At 40.6% G+C, this 18,064-nt stretch overlaps 2 protein-coding genes across 5 annotated transcripts in view; one reads left to right on the top strand and one right to left on the bottom strand.

Moving 5' to 3' along the window:
* The window catches only part of GSAP (gamma-secretase activating protein), a 101,108-nt gene extending 97,822 nt beyond the window's left edge, over positions 1 to 3,286 (top strand). For 3 of the 4 annotated variants that reach the window (XM_027539761.1, XM_027539759.1, XM_027539762.1), the window contains one exon: positions 197 to 3,286. In XM_027539761.1, coding sequence (XP_027395562.1) covers positions 197 to 288 — 92 coding nt within the window. In that variant the 3' untranslated portion in view covers positions 289 to 3,286. The remainder of the gene's footprint in view (positions 1 to 196) is intronic. The other variant, XM_027539760.1, reaches the window with a different exon arrangement.
* Positions 2,099 to 18,064, bottom strand: part of CCDC146 (coiled-coil domain containing 146) — a 142,239-nt gene continuing 126,273 nt past the window's right edge. Inside the window, exons 12-19 of the mRNA XM_027539758.1 lie at positions 17,019 to 17,107; positions 16,668 to 16,832; positions 15,165 to 15,389; positions 13,378 to 13,606; positions 9,964 to 10,092; positions 9,286 to 9,423; positions 5,066 to 5,314; positions 2,099 to 3,755 (exon numbers count right to left, since the gene is read on the bottom strand). Of these exons, the coding sequence (XP_027395559.1) occupies positions 3,552 to 3,755; positions 5,066 to 5,314; positions 9,286 to 9,423; positions 9,964 to 10,092; positions 13,378 to 13,606; positions 15,165 to 15,389; positions 16,668 to 16,832; positions 17,019 to 17,107 (1,428 nt within the window). The 3' untranslated portion in view covers positions 2,099 to 3,551. The remainder of the gene's footprint in view (positions 3,756 to 5,065; positions 5,315 to 9,285; positions 9,424 to 9,963; positions 10,093 to 13,377; positions 13,607 to 15,164; positions 15,390 to 16,667; positions 16,833 to 17,018; positions 17,108 to 18,064) is intronic.

The following is an 18,064-nucleotide window of genomic DNA, read 5'->3' as shown; positions in this document are numbered from 1 at the left end:
ATTAAGAGTTGTAACCCATTTGGTTTGTGTGAATGGCCTTTCTTGGTGCTGAAGATTAATAAATTTTAACAACACATTCTCAGAATAATACGTTTTACTAGGATATAAAATAACTATGATTTCAGTGAGTTGTAGGCACCATATTATAAATGTTCTATGACCTCATAGTAACTCTTTTCTCTGTTTTTTCTTTCAGCTCTGTATGCTTTTGAAGGACATGACAATGTGGATGCAAAATTTGTAGAGGAAGCAGCTCTGAAACACACCGCAATGCTTTTAGGATTATAAAGAGAAAATACAGTTATATCTGCTTCCAATATTTTAATCTTGCTTATTAGCTCCATTCTCATTGAGAATTCTTTAGCGATATTTTATATTGGTAACCAAAGTCAGAGTACCTTGTTGAGCCCTCTGAAGGTCAGTTTAATAATACTTTGTTCAGCTAGAACTAAACCATTGTGCTTTATCCCATTTTGAACAGCAGATGAACAGTCAAGTGTAGAGAAATGACAACCTGTCCAAGGAGGTATGCAATGGTGTAAATTCTTCCAAGTGACTGATCTTCCTAGTACTCTCATAGGCCAAAAGTTAGCTTCTGTTATACTCTGAAATAAAATATGCTTCAAAAATGCAGGAACAGTGCTTAGAAAAACAAAAATTAGATGTGTCATTGAGTATGTGACAAGCAGAAAAATTAAAAGTTGCAGAAAAACTCTATTGGAAAGAGGATACTTTTTTAAAAAACTAAATTTAAACAAAGTGAGATATATTAATTCCAGTACAGAATAATTTGTAGAATACAACAATTTGAACATACATAGAGTAGGATTTGTCTTTGTGAAGGTTCAGATGAAACTGTATTTAATATTGTAAAGAGTTTTTTTTTTATATTTATAGATGTTTGATTTAGCCATACCTCATCATTTAAAAAGGAGAAGGCGATGGCACCCCACTCCAGTACTCTTGCCTGGAAAATCCCATGGATGGAGGAGCCTGGGGTTGCTAAGAGTCTGGCACGACTGAGCGACTTCACTTTCACTTTTCACTTTCATGCATTGGAGAAGGAAATGGCAACCCACTCCAGTATTCTTGCCTGGAGAATCCCAGGGACAGAGGAGCCTAGTGCGCTGCTGTCTATGGGGTTGCACAGAGTCGGACACAACTGAAGTGACTTAGCAGCAGCAGCAGCAGCAGCATTTAAAAAAAACACTGAAAGTTTTAGCCTGCCTCCTTTGTTCTTTGAACTTTGCCTTTTCATTCCTGTCAAGAATCATGAGTCCATGAACATGTTCCCCAAACCCCATGAAGCCTAATGAGTTCTCCCACTTTTCTTTTTTTCCCCTTTCTCTTCTACAGTGACATTCTGACCATAATATAGCTGCTTCCTGTAAAAAAGCCCATGACCCTTTTTTTGTTCCCTCAGTGAACTTGTAAAATTTTAATGATTACAAACATCACTAGCTGGTATAATAATTAAGCTTTTCTAAAATCATCATTGTATTCTAAAAATTATCCTTTCCTACAGAATTTCCCGTTTTGGTTAAATCTTTCACAGTCACTGAGGCTCAAAATCTTGGAGCCATATCAGCAAGGCGGTGCTGATTTTTCCTCCTGATAAGGTCACTATTTTTCATTCCCTACACTTTCCCTTTCTCACCAGGTTTGTTTCTGTTGCTTTCTGGTCTAATTCATCTGACGCATATTTGAGATAAACACTGCTGCTGCTAAGTCGCTTCAGTCGTGTCCGACTCTGTACGACCCCATAGACGGCAGCCCACCAGGCTCCCCTGTCCCTGGGATTCTCCAGGCAAGAACACTGGAGTGGGTTGCCATTTCCTTCTCCAATGCATGAAAGTGAAGAGTGAAAGTGAAGTCGCCCAGTCGTGCCCGACTCTTAGTGACCCCATGAACTGGAGCCTACCAGGCTCCTCCGTCCATGGGATTTTCCAGGCAAGAGTACTGGAGTGGGGTGCCATTGCCTTCTCCGGAGATAAACACTAGTTTGATCCTATCACCACTTTCCTCATAATCCTTCCAGCACTTGGCATTTACTACAGGGTAAATTCCAAACTCCTTGACATGTAAGACCTCCAACATCCTGGCCTCATACACTTCCCTAGTACTAGTGTCCCTTCATACCACGCTGGCTTACTGGGCCTGGAGCACGGCTTTTGTCTTCTTACTTCCAAGTCTTGCTCAGGTTATTTCCCCACCTGGAATTCCCCTCCACTTATTAAAATCTTATTTATGCTTAAGGGCCAGATAAAAAGTTGCGTCTGAGTGATCGATCCCTGGCCACTCCAGTGCACAGTGGTATCTCACTCTCCAGACCTGTAGCATTGTTGTAATATTTAAGCATTCAAACCTTTCTGATTTTTACAAATTATTTTTCCTTTTGATATTGTTAAACCTCTTATGTGTTTGTTTTTTGAATCCCTAATTACTGATCCTACAGCACAGCAGCTGTGTGTAAGTATGCAGTATTTTCTGGCATTAACCACAGCTTATACAGCATCACTTATAGGCACTCCCAAGGAATTGCTTTTTAATGATTTCACAAAGCAGTCAGGTAGGTTCAGGACTCCTAGACTGAGGAGGAGATTCAGTCTCAATGTAGATCCAGTCTATCAGGTGGGGGCTTGGCACAGATTTTGTTTGATTTAGCAAAACAAACGAATGTGATATTTCTCACTCCCAGAGTAGAGAAATTAAATTCGGAACTGATATCAATATGAAATGACAGTAGTTTGAGCATATTAACGAGTGGAAAAACCACAGGCTTCAAATCTACTTGTGTATTTTTATATGAGAAAGTAAACAGAATCATGAAAGTACATTTGGGTGCAATACAATATAGAGTAATGAAATAAGTGAAACTGGCCTCAGTTTCAACTCTTTCACATGCAGAGTTATAAATGTTTTCATTGAAATTTTGAAAGATCTGGCATCAAAAGAAAGTAATCACAAGTATATTTGCCTATAATATTGGGGAGAATCTAGTTTTAAGAAAGGTAAAATAGGGCATGAATGTTTTGCACAAAAGGATTCTTTGTTTGTAAACAGAATCACTTATAATGTCACTTTAAAAAAGTCAAGGTCCCTTACTGCTTTTCAGTTTAGATTTATCAACATCAACTTCCAGTATAGCTATTTACTTAACAAAGTGAGTTATGCCCCTGTGATACTTGGGATATTTTTCTTTTAAACCATTTTTTCTTTCTCTTTAAAATGAATATATTGAGCAGGATCTCCTTTTCTTTCTGTAATAAAGACCACTGCCAATTTCTGTACTTTGTTGAAAAGGTATTTATTTTTATTGCATTTGTATAACACTCAGACTACTATATATTTCTGAAATGTAATCAAGAGATGGAGTGAAAAAGAAAAATCGATGAGTATGAATGGAAGGAAGTATATGTTGTCGTCTGTTGGGTAATTGTGGATACTGTGTTTGTTTGTAATTTAGGGCTGTTTGCTGACATTTTCCAGCTGTGGATGTGAAGAAGCCTGGTTGAAGTATCTCCTTCAGAAGCCTGGGTTGGTTCACATGTTCAGATTTCAATTGGCTTTATAACAGGTTTCCTTATGTGTCTTATGTTAGCCCCAGGTTCACTGGGTTTGAAAGGAGCCAGAGCGCCATACGGTTTTGGCAGAGGAAGAGTGGCCTCTGCCTCTGGGATGTAGGCATTTGGACGCTGCTCCGCAGTTGTGTAAACACCATTGGGCAGCTGGCGAGTTTCAGCTTCCAAGAACTCCTGCAAAGAATGATTTATCCTTTTCAGTTTTTGAAAACAGTGGTTAAGTCACTTCATCCCCAGGGCCCATCAGACACAGCTGGGTCTGAGCACCCGTTGGCTATGCTGGCCAATATTCCAAGGGACAAAAGGGTGTGAGGGTAGAGTCACCAAACACACACACCCCCACACACATTTCCTCTCACTAGAATGAGCCATGTTGCTCAAGCATCACTCTGTTCCTGGGGTATAGGGTCTACCATAAACTGGTTGATAGGGCCTAAAGTCACCATGTTCCAAACTTAGTATCTTACATTAAGCACTAGTTATTTCCATGTCTGTGACAAAGGCAGGATAATCTATTTCCTTTGGTAGGTCATTGGTGAGCAAATGGTACAAAGGAAGAGTAAAATAGAATTAGAGGAAAGTGGTCAGCAGCTTGCTTTGAGCCTCAAGATTCTGCCTGTGTTTCTGGAAAACAGGAATCTCTTATAGCATTAAAAAGAACTTGGGTGGGGGGTGGGTTGGGAAATGGAGACAGGTAAATGACAGCTGGGACACCACAGGTAAAAATCTGAATGTCTTCAAAAATACAATCCTAGGCAGTGAGTGTGAGAATGATAAGTCAGACCCTATTTTCAAGAATTCTTAGTATGTGTTTGGAATACACTTTTTTCTTGGCTTAGAGAGTGAATAGTGATCTTCTGGGGATGTCTGCCCCATAGTCAAGAGTAAGTTGTAGGTCTCTTTTGAAAGAGATGCCTAATTCCACTCTAAGATTATTGAAAAATCATGGGAGTAGGAAAAAGAACTGGACACACAGCTCCTAAGTGGGGTCAGTGATAGAGTTAGGTCACTGGTGGGAGAAGAAGGGTGGCGCTGGAGTCATCGCTTTTGCACCAAATGTAGAGTCTTCAGAAACCTGTGATGAGCTTATGCTTGAGGCCTTACAATATGCTGTGGTGGCCACAGCAGATGGACATCGAAGAGTAAGGTATGGTCTGAGCAGGGCTGCAAAGACAGAGACCAGAGATCTAAGATAAAACCAATGCCAGCATGGACATTGCCATGCTAGTGGGAGGCCCTGGCGTGGGACTTGGTGCTTGCCAAATGTTCTCCAGGGAATATTCTGACGCTTTGCACTGTTGTACTTTTGACTACCTACGTAATAGCTTAAAAAGAGCAAAACTTCTCTCTAATGAGTTGTTGGGACTCTGTGTGCTGTGGAGTAGAAAAATTTCATGTATTTTGGGAGATTGACAATCCCTGAAACAGCCCTTCCTGGCACACTTTACAAATGCAATGTAGAAAATAAAGAAGCCATAGCTTACCCGAGACTTTTCAGCGATGGCCATGGCATACATTTCTTCATCTCGAAGTACTTTCAACCATTCTCTCTCAATCTCTTTATTGAGGGGAAGACCCTTTTCCATCCTGGAATTGCAAGTGAAGATGAACTCTTCCTTCTCCTTGACTTCCTTTTGGAGTTCAATGGCCATAGCTTGTTTCATGGACAGCTCAGCAACAAGAGCCATCATTTTTTCAGTAGCATCTTTGATCTTTTTCTGGTAGCCATTCATCTAGGATTAAAAAGCCCAAGGCTTAGCCTATGTACACACTCCATGAAGACAGGCTACTGGCTGTCTGTGATAGTGGGTGGCATTCTTGCCTGAAGAAGGGAGAGGTTAAGTGGGAATTCACAGAGACTAAGCACTGGAGAAGACCTCAGAGATTCAGCCCAACACTCTGGCTGTGAAATAAGGACAAGGAGGAGGGAAAAGAAAGAGATCTGTTCATCTAGTCAATGGATTTCCAGGTGGGTAGAATTGAGGGGAATAGTTTAGTGTCTCCATATTTAAGAGGTGGTAAGAACAAGGGAAAGGATATTCTTGATGTCTAAGTTTTGACCTGATTTTGCCTTCTTACTAGTTTGCTACTTATCCGGGGGGAGAATCTGATAAAATGGAACAGTATTAGTTACAGTGTATTAACACTGGCTTAAAAAAGATAATCAGCATCTGTGATGATTTTTAATAGAAGCTATTACCCTTCAACATGTGTGTTTTATTGATGCATCATTATGAGGTCATCATTATGAGGTCATAAGCAAGCATGAGCTGAACTGGACCATCTGGACAGTAATTTGAAGTGTAATATCCCTAGTTATATGTGTTTACATACATGTCCTTACCTTTTCATATAAGCTATTTATCATTGAATTAAAGAATCAAAGAATTAAAAGATAAGAATAAGTGGAAATTTTGATTTTAAAGGACAGAAAAGAAGTAAAAGTTGGAATTGGCGGTTCCTATAAGCTTTCTGGCCCACTGCATGGCCTTTCAGTGTGGCCTTAGCCCTGGTGGGGCAGTAAGAGATGACTCCCTCCACCCGCAAGCACTCACTGTTGTATTACTTTGCCTTAGTATTTCTTCATATCCTTTCACTACTGACATCATAGTATAAATGTATTTGGGTATAGCCTGTCATCCCACAGGAACGTATTCTTCATGGGGACAAGGTCTATTTGTTTTACTCATAATGTCCCCAGTGCTTAGAATATAGGAGGCAAAATTAAAACTGAATGTTTGTTGAATGAAGGAATGAATACGTTCTCAGTCTAACTGCTCAGTCCTTTGAACCAAGGTTCAAACCAAGGTTCAAAGCTAAGTCGCTTCAGTCGTGTCCAACTCTGTGTGACCCCATAGATGGCAGCCCGCCAGGCTCCGCCGTCCCTGGGATTCTCCAGGCAAGAACACTGGAGTGGGTTGCCATTTCCTCCTCCAATGCATGAAAGAGAAAAGTGAAAGTGAAGTCGCTCAGTCGTGTCCGACTCTTAGCGACCCAATGGACTGCAGCCCACCAGGCTCCTCTGTCCATGGGATTTTCCAGGCAAGAGTACTGGAGTGGGGTGCCATTGCCTTCTCCGAAAGTTCAAAACTGAGACACAAATATGAGCTTCCAAAAACTACACCCTACCTCAAAACACTTTCTTCCCTAGAGTATATACTGGTCTATCTGTACATTTGCTTACAGAAACATTGCTGCTGGTGATTTAACTTTCCTCTGAAAATATAATGACCAATTATTATGTGCAAACTTTGTCTCTTTAATGGAATAGGGCATATAATTTTTTTTTGGTTGCACTGGGTCTTCGTTGCTGCATGCAGGCCTTCTCTAGTTGCAGCAAGCGGGGCTACTCTCCAGTTGTGCTGCACAGGCTTCTCACTGTGGTGGTTTCTCTGTGTGGAACAAGGGCAAGCAGGCTTCAGTAGTTGTGGCACACAGGCTTAGTTGCCCCCTGGAATGTAGAGTCTTCCCAGACCAGAGACTGAACCCATGTCCCCTATAGTGGCAGGCGGATTCTTAACCACCGGACCATCAGGGAAGTCTGGGAATATAAATTTTTATAACTCTTCTATGCTGCACTAATTTTCAGGAAGCAGAATTTGAATAATAAAAATGATAGGCATTCAAAGCTTCAATGAGGAGTCGTTATCTCTTTTAAATGTCATTAATCAGCCATTGCACACTTGAGTGTGTGTATAAGTAACCAACCTCCCTTCTCCTCCATTAAAAAAAAAAAAAAGGATGGTGTTATTCTGGGTTCTCTAAGTCTTTGCTGAAATTTCCCATTTTCTGTTCATTTGGGAAACTTGTAAGAGGAGCCATAAGCTCTCCAAGAGAGATGAGAGATGAGCTATGCAACCTTGCTGAGCACCTGCAAGGGGCCAGCCATTTCTGCTTGACTATGTGATACTTGCCACCACGTTAGCTGATGTCACACCCATTTCACAGATCAGTAAACTGAGTTTTAAGATTATGTATAGTTCTCAAGATCACTTGCTAGTGTTGGTAAATCACAGATCTGGGATCTGAATGTCTTATCTTCCAACTCTGCCTACTATGAAGAGGTTATTTTAAATGGAGGATGATGAAAGCCAGGTAGAGAGCATGGAAGGTGGGAAAGGAAAGGGGAAATAAATCATGAGGACAGGACTCAGTTATGTTGGAACCTTCCTGGCCAAGTGTATGGTCTCAATGGCTCCTATTTGTGTTACTCTGGCTTTCCAGTTGACTACCGGAGAGACTGCCATCAGCTTTGACAAGCCAGCCCTCAGCGAAACCAACTTCCCCCACAGAAAGGGAAATTCATTTTCCAAAAGAAAGGAAGGCAACATTTAAAGAAACTCCAGATATGCTAATTTAGGCTAAGTTTATGAGCTTAAAAAAGTTTCTTAAGGTTTCTTATTTTATGAGGCAAAGCTGAGATTTGCACAAGTGCTGCAGTCCATTAGAGGAAAGGATTAGAGCGGAAGAGGAACAACCAAATAAAAGTGGCCAAGAAGGCTTCAGATTTACCATAATGTAGTGTGCCAGAACTGTTTCTCAAACAAAACTGTCAACTTATTCAATAAATGTTTTTCTAGAGGTTAGTACATGCGAGGCGTCTGGAAAACTAAGAATAAGAAAGAACCACTGCCCTCAGGAGCCCACAGTGGGAGGCATGGTGTCACTGTTATCTGTGGTATCTTCTTAACTGCTCCCTCCCTTTTGCAATGTGTGGACATTGGGTCCTTTCCCCTTCTGCACACAGCAGCTCAAGTAACTGTTGCAGACTGAGTAAAACCCTGAGCTGTCACAGAAGGATTCTCCAAGGGGCTGGGGACACCAGGCAGGCAGCAGACCCTCTGACTCCAGACGGTGCAAAGTCCTGCTGCATCCTAATCACGAGCCTCGCTCCTCTTGGTATAGCTTCCAGAGTCTCTGCCTGACCCCTAAGCTTTGGATCAGAAGCCCTGGTAAGTTAGGCTTAGGGAATTAGGAAGCTCAGTGTTACTGGCCTTTCCTCACTAGTGGGGCCTGGTGGCAGCTCCACCCTGTGGTGTTGTGTGATTGCTTCTCTTTAATGGTTCCCTTCCATTCTAGGGGGCTTCCCTGGTGGCTAAGTGGTAAAGAATCTGCCTGCCAATATAGGAGACGTGGGTTCAATCCCTGGGTCAGGAAAATTCCCCTGGAGAAGGAAATGGCAAGCTACTCCAGTATTCTTGCCTGGGAAATCCCACGGACAGAGGAACTTAGCAGGTACAATCCATGGGCTTGCAAAAGAGTCAGATATGACTTAGACTCTAAACCACAACACTATTGCTGGGATCTGGCTGCTTCTGGATTTAGGCAATTCCCATGCAAACCACTGGATAAGTGAGGCCCTCCCTTCACAAGGAAGTAGAAAGGATTTAACATGGCACATGAAATATGAAGATAATGATGGTCATTTTTGAGTACGTACTCTGTTAAGTGAAATTTGTGTACTGTCATTGAAAGGCTTAGAATTTCCCATTATAATGAGAATTCATTCAGGGAAACAAGACTGAAACTTACCTTGGGCAATTCTCTAAGAGTCATCTTTACAGTATAAATTTTAATTCTTTGTATTTCTCTAGTCATAAAGCCTAACCTCTCCAGGGCTTTTCTCAGTAAATGAAGCCATCTATGGAAAATGGAGGGTGATAGAGGAGGAAGGGCAGAAGAGAGAGGCAGGGACTTGGCAGACCTTCTTGGCTAAGAGTAGTGTGTCCTGTTTGCAGGCCTGCGTCTTGCTGTAGAGCCTGTCTGTGAGCCGGGAGACCTGTTCATAGATGAAATCCTTCTCTAGCAACTTCTCCTCCTTCTTGGCCAGCTGTAGTTCCAGCTACAGTTAAAAAGAATTTCAAAGGGAGAAAAAAAGTCATGCAAGTCAAAATCTTTCCTAATTAGAGTACTATTCCCCCCTTTCCCCAGTGGAAACCCCTTGCCTTCATAACTCCAGAAAATCTTTAGAACTGGACGAAGTCCAGACTTACCCTCTCCAACCTCCTCCATCCCCTCCCCTCACATGCGCTATGGAGTTCTTTCTCCCCATGGCAAACAATGGACCTCTCGGCTCCATCTAGCTCCCATATTGTCATTCCTCTGATATGCTTCCATCAGGAAGACTAAGTCATTTAAGATGCCAAAATTGCTCCTATGGGCTGTGAGACGGAGATGGGTATCTTGAAAGCACTCAAATTTTGCTTCTTTTGGCAACATCTAAAGTCAAGCTTAGATTTTGTTACTAAATAACAATGAAAGGACTATATTAGTGACTAGAATCATGAGGGATTAATCTGCATAACATGAAACAGTACCACAGATATCTGTGACACTGATCAACAAGGGGATAACAGATGCTATTTTAAGAAAAGACATTTACCTCATCCATTTTTTTGATCATTTCTTCCTCAGTCATATCTTTCCCTGGAAGTAAGCGTGTTCTGTTCTCACCCTCAGGGTTTATAAACTTTTTCTCCAGGTCTTTTATTTTGTCTGTACACTGTGAAAACTATTAAACAAGAAAGAAACATTAACTTTGCTCAGTAAATCTTAAAGTCACTTAGCCCAGGGTCTTTAGGGTCCTTCCAGGCAAAGTTGGAAGGGAATTCTTAACAAACCGTTCAGCTGGGACTCGGGGTGAGACAGTATTTCTTCTCACTCATGGTACCATGAGGAAGATGCCTGTTAATTGACTCTATTAATACAAAGCAAGGTGGTGATTTCTGGGGCACCAAAAAAGAAAGACTTTATAACCAGTCCTTTTATTACTTCCCATTTGTGTTATATTCATGAGATACTGTAGCTGCAGAGCTCTGACTATACACACTTGATCTCTTTATTGCATACTGGTACAGGGTACACAACACACTGGCCTCCAGTGTAAATCCCTTTGCTGGCAATAGGCTTAATGGCCTACCAGAGAAGAGTGAAGTTCTTATTACTAGGTGAATACAGTGTACAGTCTGTGAGGAATAGCCTGAACTACTTGTATTTTTTTTGGTAAACACCCAATATGTTGTTTCATGTATCAACTATATTTGTTGACCTTGAGACTGTGGAGGTAGATGAAGAAATACAGAAACTCCCAAGTAGGAGTGGCAGCTAAACCTAGCCGTTTTATAGGGAGAGATGTTGAACACAGCGAAAACCAAGAGTCATCACTTTTAGCTTTTCTACTGAAAATCTGTATAATCTCAGGCAAATCATTTATCTTCTCTAAACCTTAGTTTCCTCAACTGTCAAATGGGAAAATAAGTCCCAAACTCATGGGACTGATCCATTAAAAGAGATAATACGTTTCGAGTACTTGACAACATGTCCAAGAGTGACATAGGTAGAATTTAACATTTTTAATTTATTCTTGTCCTCCCAACAAAAAAGAATTTCAAATGGTGACATGAATATTTTTTTCTTTCTCTCCACACTTCCTAATTGCCCTTAATATGGAGTTAAATTATCCTTATATGTGTAATTAAGCATTTGTTGTATTTGTTATTAATAATATTTACTGTCTCCATGGTTAATTAGGGAATTAAATAGGAAAAAATATATGGTACTTGCTTATCAAAGTGGTACCCTTGACTGATCTTATTTTCCCATGGGCTTGAAGAAAAACTGTTTCCTTTTTCTATATAAAATGGTGTTCTTATGTCCTAAAATAGTTCACATGACTTCTGAGAACCCTAAAAAGAGGCTATCATTATAAGTAAAATATTGCAGGAAAATATGACTCATGACAATCCTTGGATTAGACTGTTGGACAATTAAAAACTGTTTCAAGAAACCAAAAAAGTCAAACCTTAAGAGAATTCTGAAAATGATACAAAAAAGAGGAAGATTGGGGGAAGAAAAAAAAAAAAAGACCACAAAACACTGTCACTATAACAAACAACAGGACATGACAGGGATCTGGCACTGCATGGCAGGGGCTTGCCTGAAGTTCAGAATTTCACATCATATCCTTCAAAGCACCAAGCGATTAGTGCTGAGTATACGATTAAATAATTAGATGCAGTCTGAAGACTAATGGGAAGCTTTCTATTCAACTGTTCTTTGGCTTAGAACTAAGATTGCCCCTGGGGGGCAATCCGGAATGGTGAGGTTGTGGAAGGGAGATGGTGGCAGGTGAAGGATGGAAAGACAAGGCTGTGAAATGAGCTAGGCTGGGTGCTGCATGGGCCAATACACCTGGGGGACTGTTCCCAGTGGTGGGGTGGTCCTAAGAACTCTACTTGTCTGATACTTAATTTGAATTCCTTTGCATTAACGTATCCTCTCACACTGGTGTCCCAGTTCTTCAGTAAAGTCAGTTTACAGACACAGACCTCACAGGAACGGCCTTGTGTCAGCGCAGGTGGAAAGAGGAGTGTGACACAGAAGTGGACCAGACACCATGTTTGCGATCTGAGGAGGGGATCCCCCAAATGAACCACTGATTGGAAGCAGGAGTCAGTTTGTGGGAGACCTGGGGGAGGCCTGGGGACTCTGAGTCAGGGCTGCACTTATTGAAGAAGTGAACAGGAGAACACGCAGCTAAAGAAACACTGGAATCCAAACCTTAGCGTATTTATGCAAAGTGAAAGACCCTTTTGTCTATATAGCATATTACACATTCAAATGCCATGAAATAGATGCATCATCCAATTTCATAAAGTCCTATAAATTGCCTGACATGATTAAAAAAAAAAAAAAAAGACCCAGAACTGTGTCTATAGCATGAGCTAATGAAATCATTTGCCTGTATACCTAGAAAAAGACTAGAAGGATCTCATCTAAATTTTTCATAAGTTTAGTAGTAATTATATCTTAGGGATGTAATTTTTCTTTGACTTTTTAACATGTTTTACAAAACTTCGTAAGCGGAACTTGTCTTAGTTTTATAATAAAAAAAATCTGAAAGCAAATGTGACTTTTTAGAAAACGTAGGTTAAAATGCGTTCGTGCTACATTGAATCAATGGGAAAAATTTAGCCTCAAATGTTTTAGTGTTTTTTTTTTCTATTTTCACTAAGAAAAAAAGTATAATTATTATATAAGAAGAAAATAGCTTTATATTAATGGTTTTATTTATTGGCTATTTTGTGTTTAAATGCTATGACTTTATTCCACTTAAAAAACACATCAAAGGCCAAGTTATTAAATTACAGGGAAATTACAGGTGTGAACAAGAAGTCTATATATGATTATCAATGTATAAGAAAAAAAAATTGGCTCTAGAGAACAAGAGTATCAAAAAATAAGAGAGCTAGATGGTCTGCAAGATCTTCCAGCAGGCATCAAAAACATAATTATGTGGGTGGTGGTGGAAGCCTGTCATCTTTCCAGGTGGTGCAGTGGTAAAATATCCACCTGCCAGTGCAGAAGATGTGGGGTTCAATCCCTGGGTCAGGAAGATGCCCTGGAGAAGGAAATGGCAACCCACCCCAGTATTCTTGCCTGGGAAATCCCGTGGACAGAGGAGCCTGGTGGGCTACTGTCCATGGTGTCAGCTACAGTCTAACATGACTGAACACACATAGCGAAAGCCAGCTCTGAAGAAGCTGAGCTAGAGTTGAGATTTGTGAGGGTCTAAGTTCCAAGAAAGGCAGAAAGTGATTCACCAGGGATTGAAAGACAGTCTATGGTTCAGATGTCTGAAGCACAGATTGCACCCTGACATTTAAGTCATGAGTTCTCCTAGGCACCAGGAGTAGCATGGCTTGATTTACAAGAAAGAACTTACATGACATACAAACAAAGGAGGAAAAAAAAAGGCAAATGGTCCCAGGAATTTTGTCATGAATACATTTCCCACCTGAATCTGGAGCACTGCTAAGTCAGCATCCAAAGCACTCTTAACTGGCAGTAATTTCCGGGTCACGTGAATCTGTCTTTGCTTCTCAGCAATCTTGAGTTTCAGGAATCGGATCTTTTCCTCCAGGACATGTAGTTCAATTTCTCCATTTAGCTTCATCTTCTCTTGGATATTTATTTTTTCATAAAAAATGCACACTTCCTCTTCCCGCTCTATCAGCTGAACACCACTACGGACAAATAGAAAGGCAGAGGCTGAGAGGATTTTGAGGCCACTGTTTTACTAGTCATTGTGGTTCCCTCTGGATTTGGGTGCAAAATAACACATCAACATTGCAGAATTCCAGAAGACAATAGACACTCACTGTAGGCTTTCTAGTTAAACTCTTACATTTTGAATTTTTCTGGGCATGAGACAGAGAGGGTTGTTTAGCATCTGAACTCTGAGCTAACTATGTTGTTGGCAAGTCCCAAAGGTTCTCCCGGGATGGGAAAGAATGTCACTCCCCACACATGAACAACGTGATCCCAGAGTCTGATTTTCTGCAGACCCTTTTCATGGGCCAGACTCGCCAGCCAAGATCTGGCCAGAGGTACCCAGGCGGGCAGCCAGGGAATGTGTCTCTTGCAGCTATTCTGCTCTCTCTAACTTGCCAGACACATTAGGCTCTTTCACAGTTAAATATTTCTGATGCACATTTCCCCATAAGCAAAATCCTGTCTTTTGAAATCATGCCAGGGGAAAGACCGCTCCTGAGGAGACTATGGGGAAAAATCAAAGTAAGAATTTTCTAATTCCTGCCTCACAGAACTGACCAAGGTCTGGAACACACTGCCTACATGCTTTGATTTGTGCCAGGAGCCACATAAGAGGACTTTCTTTTCCCAGAGAGAACACCTGCCAGGCCTTTGAAAAAGTTGTGTTCGTCAGGACCCTGAAGTTCTCCCCTGATACTGTCTGCATCTATTATCCCAGAGTTATCCCATCTATTATCCCAAAGCAATCTTTCATTGCTTTTTCTTTCTTTCTCTCACCTCCCTCAAGACATGTGTGCACAGGGTTACATTTGGTTACTCTCAGCTCTTGCTCACTTGCTGTTCACCAGGTCATCTCCTGAGCATCTTTGATCTCTTGACATCAGAAGCCAGGTGCGGTGCTTTATCACCTATTTTACTTTCAGGGCCCAGCACTTACACAGAACACAGCCTTACACAGAACAGCACACAAGCAAGGTTTGATGAAAAAAAAATACATAATGCCTGATATAATCACTACAAGGTTCTATAGTCTCAAATGCCAGATTTCTTAGAGCACAAGAAACTTGGGAAAACTGTTAAGTAGTAATCGATTAATATTATTATAGCTGGGAGAAATAATGCTTCAAGGGTAACACCTCTTGAAGGTGATACTTACTTGCTGAGAAAATGTACTGGGTGAATCATTTAATAAATCTGTCCCCAAAGTGAGTACAAGATCCAAAGACTTCTTATTTATATCAATTATTCTGAAATAATTTGATAGTATCCTAAATGGTAGCCTGAGAAAGGACTGTGATCTTAAAGCGAGCAGCTTCCCAAACCCTACTCTTGCCTGTCTCTCATATGAGGACGAAGTGTCTTATTTTCAAGGAAAGCATACAGCCCCGCTCCCTGCCCTGCAGAGGCTAATGACATCTAAGTGTCAAATGTCCCTCACTGTTCACTGTCAAGTCTAGATAGAAAAATGGGCAACATTTCTAAATCAGGTCTCTGGGTTCTTTACTCTCACATTAGGTTCCTGGTTTTCACCTTTCATTTCGACGCTGAACAGCTCTTTCATATTTCTTCCGAAGTTGTACCATCTCCTCTTCAATCATTGTGATCATATTGGCAAGTCTGTCGATGTTATTTAACTGGGCTTCTTTCTTCTCTTTCATTTCTTGAAGTTTTGCTACAATTTTGCACACATCGTTTTGCATGCTTTCTCTGATGGTAATGTTGTTGGCATGCTTCAGCATTGAATTTTGTAGCTTTCTTTAAAAATAATGGGAAAATGGGTATGATTATAACTTCCTTTAGTTTCTTTAAAAACAATGAAGACTTCAGAAACATAAACTATCAAAGTAGCTCTTGCCTTACTATGTTCCTTGAAATGACAGTAGTATTAGTAATGATGATGTTCATCATGTCATACTCTTTAGGAATTTCTGTAATTTTCCAAGTCTCCAACTTCCTCTAATCTGGATTAGGACATCTTTCCTTTGTGCCCCAAGAATCTGCTGCTCCCCTTTATCAAAGCAAGAGACTACAGTGATTCATTTACTGCTCTCTTGTCCCCAGGGGACTCTGCTGTCTTGAGGGTGAAGGTGGTTATATATGACAATGTCCACTGGACCTAACGTAGTGCTTGACTTAATATGGCATCAGAATCAATGCCGAATGAATGCATGGCCTCCGTAGATGACATTTGCTTTCATGAAGGATGAGAACCTGATTAGGATGTTAGCTTTGCCTTTTCATAGCAGTCCCCTCTCAGCTCTACCCCCATCTCCCTTCCACTACCCCCCACACAAGAGCCTAGTTTGTAATATCTTTAGAAAAAAAACTGGGGAATAGTGGCCACCAGAAAAAGTTCATGTTGTATAGATTCTATGGATCAGGGACTAAATACAGGTGGGAGAGTCCACCAGATCTTGTCACATGGTAAATAATAAAGTTTAAAAAACAACCCTTGGATTAATTCATTTAATAACAAAAAGTCCTATATAAAGGACTATTTCTATGGATTAAAAAAAGTGGGCCCAGAGAGCTAGGATTTCTTGCCCAAGGTCACACAACCAGTAAGTGGCAGGACTGGGATTTGAGTCTAGAAAAGTCACCTCTCTTAACAGCTCTGCTATACTGCCTCCCACAAGCACATTAGATGCTTCAGGACTACAGTCATAGGATGCTGGTTAATTAACATTTGATTGTCTTCTAACTTTAAACTTCTAACTTTAAATTTAAACTTCTAACTTTAAACTTTAGATTGTCAAATTTGTGCTTTTATTTCTAGATGAATAAATGAAAATAAAATGAGAATAGTTACAGATTTAGTTTTCCCCTCACTTAAAAAAATACAGCTCCCAAGTAGAAGCATAAGGAATCACATGTAAATGCTTAGCTTGTCAGCTCTAAAGCAAGGTATGTGAGTAAGGGCTTTTCTAGCTTTGTAGAAGACTTGTTTTCTACTTCATCATCCCCAGGGTATTTTATCATTCAGTGACTCAGAAGAGAAACTTTTGAAAGGACAGTAGTTACTGTAAGACTTACCTTTCTTGAGTAACTGCACTATTTCTTAAAATCTCCAGTTCATTTAATGACATTTTATGCCTTTCTTTTATTTCATTGACTTTCTGGTGAGCTTTGTGAAGTAAGTTAATAAATTTGTTTCTTTCATTTCGAATAGTGTCATACAGTTTAGCAAACTCTTTGAGTCTGTGAAAACACAAGAATTTTTGAAACTTGTGAAATAAATATCTGTTTCCCTCTATAAACTAACTAGATATATTTGGCAAAACTAATACAATATTGTAAAGTTTAAAAATAAAATAAAATTTAAAAAAAAAAGAAAGAGAAAAAAAAAAAAAACTAACTAGGTAAGTCCTCAAGTAATTCTTTTACCTCCGATGAATTTCACGTTTTTTCTTCCTGTGTATCCGGATTTCAAGATCCTTTGCTTTGATCTCCCTAACAATGCTGGTATATTTTTGCTGAAATATAAAAGTTAATTGTGAAATTTTTAAAAAGTCCGTCACCAACAGCATGTGGATATTCCCAGCCTCACCCCATCTCATACTACTACTACTACTACTAAGTCGCTTCAGTCGTGTCCGACCCTGTGCGACCCCACAGACGGCAGCTCACCAGGACCCCCCATCCCTGGGATTCTCCAGGCAAGAACACTGGAGTGGGTTGCCATTTCCTCCTCCAATGCATGAAAGTGAAAAGTGGAAGTGAAGTCGCTCAGTCGTGTCAGACTCTTAGCGACTCCATGGACTGCAGCCCACCAGGCTCCTCTGCCCATGGGATTTTCCAGGTGAGAGTACTGGAGTGGGGTGCCATTGCCTTCTCCAACCCCATCTCATAAGTATCCAATAAAGACCATTCTATCTTCATCAGCTGGGTTGTGCAGATCACAGGGAAGAGGTGAGGGCGGGGGCTGAAAATTACCTGGTCAGCTGAACTGAATTGCATTGACTAGGACAAAGGGTTCATTAAAGGACAGAAAGATCCAGAGAGGAGGGGAAAAAAGGAGCCTGCCCACGTTGGTTTGAGGAAAACTTCAGGGAACTTTTCACGAGCCAAAGAATGATTACGGAAAGCATGACTGGGTTGGGTGAGTGAGGAATTTATGAAGGAGAGTTGAGGGAGAGGGTTTGGAATCAGTTTTTGTTTTTTTTTTTCGTTTTTAGAGGATAATTGCTTTACAATATTGTGTTAGTTTCTGCCATACATCAACATGAATCAGCCATAGATATACATATGTCCCCTCTCTCTTGAGCATCCCTCCCACCTCACCTCCCACCCATCCCAACCCTCTAGGTTGTCATAGAACTGTTGTGAGTTGAAGCCTCAATGATTTTTGGTGAGAGACTGAAGTTGTAATTTTATTTTTGTTTGTTTATTTATGTTTGGCTGCGGTGGGTCTTAGCTGCAGCGCGGAGCTT

The sequence above is a fragment of the Bos indicus x Bos taurus genome, chromosome 4 (genome assembly GCF_003369695.1).
Source record: "Bos indicus x Bos taurus breed Angus x Brahman F1 hybrid chromosome 4, Bos_hybrid_MaternalHap_v2.0, whole genome shotgun sequence".
NCBI classification, from domain to species: Eukaryota; Metazoa; Chordata; class Mammalia; order Artiodactyla; family Bovidae; genus Bos; species Bos indicus x Bos taurus.
This window is presented reverse-complemented; position numbering and strand designations above follow the sequence as displayed.